This window comes from Penaeus monodon, chromosome 4, assembly GCF_015228065.2.
Source record: "Penaeus monodon isolate SGIC_2016 chromosome 4, NSTDA_Pmon_1, whole genome shotgun sequence".
In the NCBI taxonomy this organism is placed as follows: Eukaryota; Metazoa; Arthropoda; class Malacostraca; order Decapoda; family Penaeidae; genus Penaeus; species Penaeus monodon.
Genome location: NC_051389.1, coordinates 58,352,721 through 58,365,699, shown reverse-complemented (window position 1 = coordinate 58,365,699; position 12,979 = coordinate 58,352,721). Strand labels below are relative to the sequence as shown.

At 46.3% G+C, this 12,979-nt stretch overlaps 1 protein-coding gene across 10 annotated transcripts in view; it reads right to left on the bottom strand.

The window, feature by feature from the left end:
* The window catches only part of LOC119572383 (trithorax group protein osa-like), a 74,408-nt gene that overhangs the window by 17,647 nt on the left and 43,782 nt on the right, over nucleotides 1-12,979 (bottom strand). Inside the window, exon 1 of one of the 10 annotated variants that reach the window (XM_037919471.1) lies at nucleotides 10,118-10,313. The exons of the other annotated variants lie outside the window; for them this stretch is intronic. Coding sequence (XP_037775399.1) covers nucleotides 10,118-10,269 — 152 coding nt within the window. The 5' untranslated portion in view covers nucleotides 10,270-10,313. Of the gene's footprint in view, nucleotides 1-10,117; nucleotides 10,314-12,979 lie in introns of those variants that run through there. 10 annotated transcript variants of the gene reach the window in all.

Below are 12,979 nucleotides of genomic sequence, written 5' to 3'. Positions count from 1 at the left end.
CCCTTTTTCATACCACTTCCCCCCCCTCTCCCTTTCCACTTCTCTCCTTCCCCCTTTTTCCCCCCCCCACCCCTACCCCCCCCTTCCACCCCCCCCCACCCCTACCAATCCCACTCTTAGTCCCTCTCCTTACTCCCCCACCCCCCCTTTCCCCCCCAACTATTCTCCTTTCCCTTCCCCCAAACCCCCCCTTCTCCCCCCCCCAACCCCCCACCTTTTCTCTCCTCCCTCCCTCCTCTTCCCTTCCTATTCCCTCCCCTTTCCCCCTTCCCTCCCCCCCCCCTTTCCCCCCCCTTTCCCTTTTCCTCCCCCCCCCCAAAAGGGAACCCCCAAACCCCCCCTTTAAACCACCCCCCCCCCCCCCTTCCCCCCCCCTTTAAAAAAATTGCAACCCAAAAAACTCCAGAGGGGAAGAGTGCAATTTGGGCCGGGGGCCCGGGTGTAATAACTTCTAAAAGCTTTGCCCCGGGTTTGCCCCAAAATTCCGAGCCTTGAAACTTTCTTCTTTCTCTTGTGGGCGCGGGAGAGAAAGCAGTTGAGGGGGGGGGTTTGAAGGGAGGGGGTGGAGGGGGGGGAAAGAGGGAGGGGGGGGGGGGGGGGGGGGGGGGGAAAGGGGAGGGGGGGGGGAGGGGAGGAAAAGGGGAGGGGGAAGGGGAGGGGGGGGGAAAGGGAGGGGGGGGGAGGGGAAAGAGGGAGGAAAAATGGGAGGGGGGAAAAATGAGATTGACAAAAAGGAGGGAGGGGGGGGGAGGGGGGAGGGGGGAAGGAGGGGAGAGAGAGGAAGGGGGGGAAAGATGGGGGAGCCGGAGATGGAGAGAGGGAGAGGGGGGACACAGAGAGAAAAGAAAAAAAAAAACGAGAAAGAAAATGAGAAAAAGAAAAAGAAAAAAATTTGAGAGAACGAGAAAAAAAGTGACAGAGCAAGGCAAGTGAAAGAAAAAAAAAAAAAACGAACGCAAAGAGAAAAGAGAAAAAAAAACGGGAAAAAATAAAAAGCGAAAAAAAAACCCCCCTTTCACCCGCCCTTTTCCCCCCCGGGGCGACGAAAACCCGAGTGGGTCATCGTGGTCGTATCACCAGCAGCAGCAGCAGCACCCAAACGCCCCTGAATTTGGGACCCAAATTTTCTGGCGCTGGGATAAAAATTGGTCTTTGGTTCCCGGGACCCCCTCCCTCCGCCCTTCCTCCCCCCCCCCCCAACCCCCTTCCAATCTCCCCCCCCCCTTCCCTCTCTCTCTCCCTCCCCTCCTCCCCCCCGTGGGGGTCCTCGTTACCAGGGCCCAAATACGTCTGATGATGCGGCGTCGTCCCTTGCCTCAAACCCTTTCCACGATAAAAGTTATTAGAATTATGAGTTCTCTGTGCAAGAGAATTTTTTCTTTTGAGGGGGGAAAAAATCTATAGGGCAAAAAACTTCCCATAACCCCCCATTTCCCCCCAAATTTCCCGTGCCTCTATCTCTAGCATAACTCGCGCCTGACCCCCCCCGAGACCCTTAGAAAAAATTCCCCAAACCTGGGGGTAAAGGCACCGCCTTCGGGGGGGAAAGCGATGTTGAGCTTGTGGGATCCGCCCCAAACAGAAAATTAAAGATTGGGGTTTGCCGTAAAAATAATTTTTACCCTTTTGGGGAATTTTCAGGCCGGCCTTATTAGTTTCCCGGGGTGCGTTGGTTTCGGGCCCTTTCGCGCCCCCCCAACCCCATTGGCTGGGAGGAGCCGAGGGCCACCCCCCCGGGGGGGCCGACGCGATTGGTCAAAATTTCCCATACGGGGTTTGGGCCCCCTATTTTTAAAACCCTTTATTGAACTTGTCCGTTTTTTAAAACCTGGATAAAAAAAAACCGGGGACAAGAGAAAAGAATGATAAAAAAAAAAATAAAGACTTTTTTAAATTATCCGGGTTTAGAAAATAGCCGGGGAAATTTTTTTTAACCCCAATTTAAAATACAAGACTCCATACTAGAAAACGGAGGGGGGAACCAAACTTTTGAGCGGGGGTTCCAACTTTTTCCCTTTTTTTTTTCATCCTCTATCCATTTTCCTCTTCCTTTTTTTTTTTTCCTCTTTCCCCCTCGTCTTCCTTTCCTCTGCACTCTGTAAAAGAGTTTTAAATCCCAGGGGCTGGAAAAGGATTGAATGCCCCTCCTTTTCCCCCTCCCCCTCCCTCCCCGTTTCCAAATGAGAATTCATAGAGGGAGGAGGAAGGGGGGAAAGGGGAAATGGATGGAGGGGAGGGTGGGGGGAGCCCCGAGTTTTTTTTAAGGATTCTCCAGATAGATTGTTCTTACAGCCTATATCGAGTGAAGGAGGAGGGGAGGGACTCACTTTTATACAATAGGACCGGTCACAGGGAGCGGGATCGATCGAAGGGGCCCCCAAAAGGTTTTGGTCACCATCATCCCAGGGGGGAAAAACCCGGGGGGAAGGGAAAAAAAATGGGAAAAAAAAGAAACGAAGAGGGGGGACTCGGGGAAAAAGGAACGAAGGGGGGGGGGGGCCTCGGGGAAAAGGAAACAAAAGGGGGGGGGGGGGACTCGGGAAAAGGGAAAAAGGGGGGGGGGGAATCGAGGAAAGGAAGGGAAGGGGGGGGGGGGGGAATCGGGAAAAGGGAAACGAAGGGGGGGGGGGACTCAAGAAAAGACATAAAAAAGGGGGGGGATTTAAAAGGAAAGGAAAAAAGAGGGGGGGCTTAAGGAATAAAAAATGAAGGGGGGGTTTTAAAGGGAAGGAAATAAAAGGAGGGGGGGGGGCTTAAGGAATGAAAAAAAGGGGAAGAAAAAGGGAAAAAAAGAGGGGGGGAAAAACAAGAAGGGAAAATGAAGGGAAAATGAAAGGGGGTTGAAGGGGTTTGAGAAAAAAAGAAAAAGACAGAAAAAGAGACGGAGGGAGAGAGAGGGGAAAAGAGAGAGAAAAGAGAGAGAGAGAGAAGAGAGAGAGGAGGAGAGGAGAGGAAAAGAGGAGAGGGAGGACGGGGAGAGAGGAGAGAGGAGGGAGAGGACGGAGGGGAGAGAGAGAGAGGAGGGAAAAAGAAGAGGGGGGAAAAAGGAGGAAGGGGAAATTTAGGATGGAAATGACTGAGAAGGGGGGGGGGGGGGAAAAAAAGGGAAAAAGAAAGAGAGGGAGGGAAAAAAAAAATGAACGAAAAAAAAAGAAAAGAGAAGCAAGCGCGCAGGCAAAAAGGACGGGAAAGGGGAAAAAAAAGAAAAAAAAGAATTAAAAAGCGCGGGAAAAAGAAGAGAAGGGAGTTGGAAAAAACAAAAGAAAAATGAGGGGCCCCCCCGAAAGGGGAGGGGAATAAGAACGGCAGAGAAGCGGGAGAAAAAGGGAAAGGGGAAAAAAAAACCGAAAGAGGGGAGAGGGGGGGGCGGAAAAAGGAGCAGAAGGAAGGAAAGGGAAAAAAAGGAGAAGGAGAGGGAGGGGGGGGAAAGGGGGGAGGGGGGAGGGAAGGGGGGGGAGGGAGGGGGGAGAGGGGGAGGGGGGGGAGAGAGGAGAAAAGAGAGAGAGAGACGGGGAGCGAGAGCGGAGCGAGAGCCCCGGGGCGAGAAAGAGAGAGAGAGAGAGAGGAGGAGGGGGAGAAGAAGAGGGGGAGAGAGAGAGAGAGAGAGAGAGAGAGAGAGAGAGAGCGAGAGCGCGAGAGAGAGAGTGAGGGACTCCATCGTGAATCTTTTGGATGCACAAGGTCGTCCTTCCCCCCGCAGATTTAAAAAGTCTCCCCCAGAGCCTCCAGGTTTCCCCGCCAAAAGGGACCCTCCGCTTCACAAAGGGACCCCTGAGCGTCTAAGGTTTTAAAGGCCAAGAAGGTCATCGGGTCAGCCCCCCTTTCCCCTTTAGAGCCCATTTTGGGGGCGTGGTTTTCGGGCGGGGTTGACACTTGCTTCGTGCGTCCGGTTTGGGGCCGCGTGTTTGTCTTTCGTCGCCGGGCGGTGCCCTGTCGCAGGGGGGGAGGGGGGGGGGGGGGGGGGGGGGGGGGGTTTCGGGAGGGGGGAGCAGAGGGGGGGAAATGGGGAGAAGGGGTTTGCGGGGTTATAATATAAGGGATCCGATATATTTTTATCTATTTTTTTTATCTATTTTAATTCATCCGAGTTGCCATGATGTATTGGGGGTAGGGGAGGGGATGGAAAGAGGGAGGAGGGGGGGGGCCCAAAAAACGGCCTTCCCTTTTGAGAAGACCCCCTCACGGGCACACCACCAGGGGGCGTGGAAATGGCGGAAAAATTCCAGCCCCGGAACATGAGTCACAATTTATTTCCCGGCATCAAATCCCGAAGTGTGGGCATTTTTTGCACGCTGAGCTCGGGGGCCCCCCTCCCCCCCCGGGTAACCCACCCTGTCCATATATAAACATCTGGGTTTAAAAACCCCACCCCCCGGGCAGGGAAGCGCCCCCAAAAACCCACGAGTAGCAAACGGGCATGCAAAACTGGGCACTCGTGAGACATCAAGAGAGGGAAAAAAAAGGGGCCCGGATGATTTATATTTGCAAGACCGCAAAAGAGTCCTCCCTGAGGTCAAAAGGGGTTCCCGCCATCGTCACGGGCCCCTTTCCCCCTTTAAACGCAGCCGGGCCCACACGTCAGGAATGAAAAAAAAAATAAATAAAAAAAAAAACACGCGTTCAAAGTGCATGCAAAAGGCCGTACCCCAAAAAGAACTTTTCCCTCTCGGTGATTTTTTTTTTTCTTTTTTTTTTTTCACGCATACCCCCAAAACAGAACCGCTCCCGGGCCCCGCCCAAAGACCCTCCCAAAGGCTCCCAAAAAAGCACAGGACAAAAGGAACCAAACCCGGGGTCCAGCCTGCCTCCCCACCTTTCCTTCAGAAAGGGAAAGGGTTTCCCTTTAAAATGCGTCGGGTTTCCCTTTGTTTTCACCCCCCTCTCCCCTTTTCCCCCCCTCTCCCTTTCACCCCTCTTTCCCCTCCCCCTTTTTTATTCCCTCTTCCTCTCCCCTCTCTTTTAACCCCTCTCTTCCTCTCCCCTCCTTTTTTACCTCCCCTCTTCCTCTCCCCTCCCTTCTTATCTCCCCTCTTCCTCTCCCCTCTCTTCTTATCTCCCCTCTTCCTCTCCCCACTCCCTCCCCGACACCAGGAACCATCCAGGTCAGGAGTATTGACCTGGAGGCAAGCTGGGTGGGGAGGAGGAGTGGAGTTGGGAATAACAGGACAAGCCAGAGGAGAGGGGGAGTTGGGGAGGGAGTATCAGGGGGGAAGAGAGAAGGGGGGAAGAAGGTGGAGATGGTGAGGAGAAGAGAAGAAAGGAGATGAGGAAAAGAAAGAGAATAAAGGGGGGGGGGGGGAGGGAGGGAGGGAGGGAGAGGGAAGGAGGGGGAGGGAGGAAGAAATGAAGAGGAGAATAAGAGAAAACGAAGGGAAAAGGGGGGAGGGGAGGGGGGGGCGAAGAGAGGACCCGGAAAGGAAAAGAGGGGCAAGCGGGGGGTATTGACAAAAGAAGGTCAAACCCGACCCCCCCGCCAGCCGCAAGGTCAGGGAGGGCCCGCACGAAAGTTCCCTTTTGGGCCCGGGGGGGGGGGGGAGCGACCTAGGCGGGGGGGGGGGGGAAAACACGTTCACAAAAACCCCCCCTGCTCCAAACCCTCCCTTTGGAAAGGGCCCTTTTAAAAAGGGCCCCGTTTCCCCGTCCCCCTCTCGCGGGGCACACACACACACACCCAAAGCTTTTAAATAAAATGCCAATCCCCATGCCCCAAACCCGCCTATCCCCTTTTTCCTCGTTCCCCCCCCCCCCTTAAAAAGGACGTTTCGCGCACGGGCCCCTGAAAAAGGGTTCCGCTGAAAATTGCCCCGCGGGGTGACCCCAACCCCAATTTAAAAACACTTTGCTGTTCAGTGCTTGTAGAGGTCACAAGTTCAGCGAAGTTCGGCGAAGTTCTGTTCACTATCGGCGCGTGCGAATAACCGCAACGGGAATGCATTAGCAGTTCCCGGACACTTTTTTAAAGGGCTGAAAATGTACCTGACTTTGTTTACATCGCTGTTCGTCTTTCCCCTCAATCGTACCCAACGTTTCAACTTAGCCGGAACGTTTGTTTATTTTCAACTCAAGTCGTTTGTTTACTCTCCCCTCTTTCAACTCGTTTATTTTTACCTCTTTCTTTATTTTCCTCTTTCTCGAAACGTTTCTTTAGTCCCCCTCTCTCAAACGTGTCTTTTGTCTCCCCTTTCTATAAACGTTTCATACACCCCTCTCTCAAAACGTTTCGTAATTCCCCCTCCCTCGAAACGATTCTTTATCTCCTCTCTAAAAAAAGTTTTTTTCCCTCTTTTAAAAAAGTTTTTTAATTCCTCTCGAAAAAGATTCTCCTCTCCCCTCCCAAAAAAACGTTTCCATTCCCCTCTTTTAAAAGCTTTTTATTTCCCCTAAATTTTCTCGCATCTCTTTTTAAGAAAGAAATCACAAAAGGGGGCGTCCTTACTCTTTTTTTTCCAAAAAAAAAAAAGGGAAACAAATATACTTCCTTTTACTTTACCCCCTTTTACCTTTTAAGGTTTTAAGGTTGTTTTTTTAAGGTCAGTTTGCTTTATCCTAAGATGAGATTTTTTTTCTTTTAAGGTCACTTCGCTTTACCCTAAGAATCTTTTTTCTTTTAAGGTCATTTTGCTTTACCCTAAGATGTTTTTTTAAGGTCATTTTGCTTTATCCCCAAGAGTTTTTTAAAGGGGCATTTGCTTTACCCCAGGGCGGCTATTTTTTCCCCCAAAGGGTCGGTGTGTTTTTGGGCACGTCCACAAACCCCAAAAAGACAGCCTTTAAAAGGGGCCTTTTACTTTCCCCCTTTGGGTCAACTTCCTCCCGATTCTTGTCTTTGGTGCCATGTCCCCTTCTACTTCTTCCCTCTCTGGGTGAAATAAAATTATTTCTCCTCTTTCTTCAATCTTTTCTTTACCTTTTTTTTGCTTTCCATTCCCCTTTCTGGATTATGGGGAGATGATGGCTTTCTCTCGCTATCTTTTCTCCTTGCTTTCTCTTTCCCATCCCTTTTGCCTTTCTGGACGAACCTTACTTTCCTCTTCCCCTCTATTTTCTCCTTCGTTACCCTTCCGTCCCTTTTCCCCCTTTTCACTATCCACCTCCTTTCTTCCTTCTTTTCCCCCCTTTTAAATACCCCTCCTTTTTCTCTTTCTCCCCTTTCCCCCTTTCATATCCACCTCCCTTTTTCTCTTTCTCTTTCCCCCTTTCACTATCCACCTCCTTTTTCTCTTCTCTCTTTCCCCCTTTCACTATCCACCTCCTTTCTCTCTTCTCTCTTTCCCCCTTTCACTATCCACCTCCTTTCTCTCTTCTCTCTTTCCCCCTTTCACTATCCACCTCCTTTCTCTCTTCTCTCTTTCCCCCTTTCACTATCCCCCTCCTTTCTCTCTTCTCTCTTTCCCCCTTTCACTATCCACCTCCTTTCTCTCTTCCCTCTTTCCCCCTTTCACTATCCACCTCCTTTCTCTCTTCTCTCTTTCCCCCTTTCACTATCCACCTCCTTTCTCTCTTCTCTCTTTCCCCCTTTCACTATCCACCTCCTTTCTCTCTTCTCTCTTTCCCCCTTTCACTATCCACCTCCTTTCTCTCTTCTCTCTTTCCCCCTTTCACTATCCACCTCCTTTCTCTCTTTCCCCCTTTCACTATCCACCCCCTTTTCCCTCTTTCCCTATCCACTCCTTTTCCCTCTTTCCCTATCCACCCCTTTTCTCCCTCGTTTCTCTATCCACCCCTTCCCCTTATTTCGTGATTCCAATTCTTCTTAACATCAACTTCTATCCTTCCCTACTAACTATTAATAAATAATCCCTTTTCCTTTTCTTTGGTGAATTACATAAAGCTCTATTAGCTCCTAACCATTAACCCAAGCAGCTCGAATCGCAAGAATACATGCCATGCCCACTGTGATATAAGTTTGTTTATTTTATTTACACATAGATGGCTCTACAAATCATCAAGGTGTCAGTTATTAGTCCTACCTAATCTCACCTGTTTTTTTTTGTATTATTCCATTGTCATAATTACCATTTTTCAATAACAATTTAATAATCATAAAATCAATAACAATAAGAGCAGTATCGATAGCAATTGTATTTAAAAAGAAGAAAAAAAACATTTTCCCTTCAAATTCAAGGAATGGGGAAATCAGGATCGGTCTCTAGGGCCTACTGATAGACTCCTTGTCGGCTGAGCACATGTGGAGCCATCTGTATGTAACAAAATTCACACACACACAAAAAAAAAAAAAAAATACAAGGAACAACAGAACTTAATTCTGTGGCGGTTTTATTTAAATCTCATCTTCCTCTCTATACTGATTCCGTCCTTTCCATTATCCCCGTTTATCCTATTTTGTTCATTCTACGAGTCTTTATTCCACTATTCCTTTCTCCTTTTATCCTGAACTCACCTCCTCCCCCCTCTCTTATCTATTCCAGTTAAATCCAGGTCTTGTATAATCATATTCACACTAACCACTTCAAGTAACAACGTTTATACAAATCAAATACTGTTCAAAAACATAAACACACTTATCTGTCATCAATTCTTTTCTACAAAAGAACTACTGTTTATCATCACTATAAACTCCAATTAAAATCCACCAAACACTTACATACTAACACATGTACATCAAAACTACTGCTTGTTACAACACCACTCGCCGTATTCGGACACACACCACCACTCGCCGTATTCGGACACACACCACCACTCGCCGTATTCGGACACACACCACCACTCGCCGTATTCGGACACACAACACCACTCGCCGTATTCGGACACACAACACCACTCGCCGTATTCGGACACACAACACCACTCGCCGTATTCGGACACACAACACCACTCGCCGTATTCGGACACACAACACCACTCGCCGTATTCGGACACACAACACCACTCGCCGTATTCGGACACACAACACCACTCGCCGTATTCGGACACACAACACCACTCGCCGTATTCGGACACACAACACCACTCGCCGTATTCGGACACACAACACCACTCGCCGTATTCGGACACACAACACCACTCGCCGTATTCGGACACACAACACCACTCGCCGTATTCGGACACACAACACCACTCGCCGTATTCGGACACACAACACCACTCGCCGTATTCGGACACACAACACCACTCGCCGTATTCGGACACACATTTCCTGTTCCACTTACATTTCCTGTACATTCTTTGAACACTATCGCTACACTAACAATGGTATTTTGTTACGAAATATCTCTTTGGCGTAATAATAATCCTACACCCAAATATACACTGAAGTAGTACCGAGGTGTAAAAATGATTATTAATACTTAAAACGAGTGTTGATATATAATATTCATAATATTGGATAATAGTATTTCTATCGTAATAAAACTGCCTTTCATTAGCATTTAGCAACTTCTATCGTATATTGATCACTCTACCATCGATCAATCGAGTCCTAATATCGTAAAAACGTGTCGTTATAATCATAATCTCTATCGTACCTGATTCATTCCATCAATATAATTAACAGTGACGCTGCCGTTTTGTTTCACTAACAGTATCGCTCGCTTATCTTCATTAGCATAATGATGCGTGCTTCATTACCGTCTTCATTATGTGATAGCATTGCAACTCTAAGGACAGGTGGCATAAGTATCATTTACAACTGTCAAAATCGTTGCTGCATTTTCTTCCATTATAGTTTAATATCCTAAAAAAAGGGGGGGAGTGTAATTAGATACTATTTTTCATCATTAATCCCTGTCGATAAAGTTGTCGTTGATACTAATAGTGCAGAGAGAAAACAATAAAAAGGGGATATAAATCACTTCTGACCTGAAATGTGTACCAGTACTGATACTAACCCCATTTACGTCATTTTAAAAGCCAATCGTTTTTCAAGTTCAATTCCTATGGTTCAAACTAGCTCGCTTTTCTTCCATCACCATCGAACTCTCAATCAACAGTCACTGCATCAGTCAACAATCACAACTGTCTTCCGGCTTTATTTCACCACCAAACACGTAATCAAGTCGCCACATCAAGCCACAAATCACAATTTATATATATTTTTTATATCACGTCACTGTATCAACACAATCACAACGCCCCGGGTAAATCCCACTCCTACCTCCTTCTCCAACAACTGCGCCTCCTACGGGTTGTCGCCAACACGTTCCTCTTCCTCCACCACCAACTCCACCTCCTTCTCCACCACAAGCCTTCCTTCACGCAAAAAATACCTAGATCAGCTGTTCCTTCTTCACCCCTGCCCACGAACATCCTCCTTCCTTTTCGTAACTGTCTTGCACGACCACTGACTACGACTAGCCTATTTCGTGGAATTACTGGGGTAGTTACGTGGGTGGAAGGGGATTGGGGGAGGGGGAAGGGGAAGGGGGGATAGGGGAGAAAGGAGGGGGAGAGGGGGTGGAAGGAGCAGAGGGAAGGGAGGGTTGAAGGAGGAGGGGGAGAAGGGAGGGGGAGAGGGAAGGAGGAGGGGGGATGGGATAAGGGGTTGGGGATGAGGAAGGAGGAAGGAGAATAGGGGGGGGGGGCAAAAGGAAATTAGTTGTTTAACGAAAAGGATAAACCATCGTAAAAATGGATGTCAATATGCTAGCCGACATTTGCTCTTCACACACACACACACACACACAGTTCAAACCACAAATTATTCAAACTGGATGGACTCACAAACCAACCACACCTGCGCCTGTTTGTGAAGCGAACAGGTGTCTTGGTACTGCACTGGTATTCAGAGGAACGTGTGGTATGTCTGAGGGGGGTGGGGGTGACCGTCAGGTGGTTTTAGCATGTAAGTGTAAAACAGGGAGATTTAGGTGTGTATTGTGCTGGGTAGTGTGTGTGTGTGTGTATGTGTGTATTGTGCTGGGTGATGTGTGTGTGTGTGTGTGTGTGTGTGTGTGTGTGTGTGTGTGTGTGTGTGTGTGTGTGTGTGTGGAGAGAGAGAGAGAGAGAGAGAGAGAGAGAGAGAGAGAGAGAGAGAGAGAGAGAGAGAGAGAGAGAGAGAGAGAGAGAGAGAGAGAGAGAAATTAATAACGATAATCATGGAAAATAATAATAAAATTACGCAGTATTTGGCGACATAAAACAAAATAATAATAATAATAGTTCTTTCAAATCTATTATAAACAACCATCCCGCCAATAGACATCAAAATAGACATAGAAAGTCTATCCGGAAGCCACTCACCTGGCGCAGTGTATCTTCGAACTAATAAGATCGAAAAAAAAAAATATATATATATATGTGTGTGTGTGTGTGTGTGTGTGTGTGTGTGTGTGTGTGTGTGTGTGCGTGTGCGTGTGCGTGTGCGTGTGCGTGTGCGTGTGCGTGTGCGTGTGCGTGTGCGTGTAGACGTAAAAGTCCTGGTAATTGCAATCATGCCACATATAAAATACATTTATAATTAAGACTCTGGAAGGGAGTGAAAATAATTGTTATTTCTGATGTATTTCAATTTACATCTACAGATAGCTAAATATATGCATAGATACATACACAAGTGCTTGTATATCATTCAAATCTACCCACGTGCGCGAAACAGGCAGACAGACTGGCAGACAGACACAGACAGACACAGACAGACAGACAGACAGACAGACAGACAGACAGACAGACAGACAGACAGACAGACAGACAGACAGACAGACAGACAGACAGACAGACAGACGGACAGACAGACGGACAGACACACACACACACAGTAGTTATATAAATTAACATTTTTTAATGGGCTTGTGGCGTTCATATGCCTGATCATCAGCTGTACCGCAGAACAATGTCAAACACGCAGGTCAAAAAAAAAACAGTAAAAGAAGAAGAGGTGAGAAAATGTAAGAAAAAATAATAACAAATAAATAGAGATAAAACCCTGCCCACTTGTACAACAGGTGTACAAACGAGTTTTAATTATGCAAACGACCACACGAGCTGTTCTTTGGTATAAATTTCAGACAAGAGGTTGAAGCAGAACCAAGCCCACCTATTGGTCAGGAAAACGACTTTATCTATTGTACGTAATTTGTCCGTATAGTGCGGTTGGGACCATTGCACCATACCAAACACTTGCGATTCGAACCCTAACACCATACGTGAAAAAAATATGACACCATACCAGGGTGATTATAACCACACCATACCAGGGTGATTATAACCACACCATACCAGTCCATACGTTGAAAAATCGAAATATTACACCATGAACATCCAACAGGAAGACTTAAGTGAGTCACCACACAACCAAACCTACTTACAGTGCCATAAAATAAGAAAATACATATTAAGTAATTCACCATAAGATACCATCAAGCAAGAAACGCGTCACCATATCAACCCACAAACACAGTTGATATAAAGATTATTATCAAGTTTTTCGCGTATGTAAAAATATATATATATATATATATATATATATATATATATATATATATATATATATATATATATATATGATACCAAAGAAAAAAGTAATTTTCGAAAGAAGTTAGGCGAGAGTTTTAACGACAAAATATAAATTTCTTTTTCTTTTTCTTGCTTTATTCTTTGTTGCGATAATAAATAATAATAATAAAAAAAAAGTTTAGAATTAATATAAATGTTATCCTAGCCTATGAAAAAATTAATATACTACATTTTCTAAAATTATTTGCGTTGTGAAAAAAATGATAATGATGAATGTGTAAAGAAAAAATAAATAAATAAAAATCAATCAATTTTTTTTATTATTTAGCTTTCCAAAATGCATTTCCGTTCTGTTTACTTCACTCATTAGCATGTTAAAACATGCAAGTGAAAAAGATAAAACCAAATAAAAACATATTCAGTCAAGTGTTACCCGCATACACCAAAAAAAAAAAAAAAAAAAAAAAAAAAAAAAAAAAAAAAAAAAAAAAAAAAAAAAATATATATATATATATATATATATATATATATATATATATATATATATATATATATATTTATACAT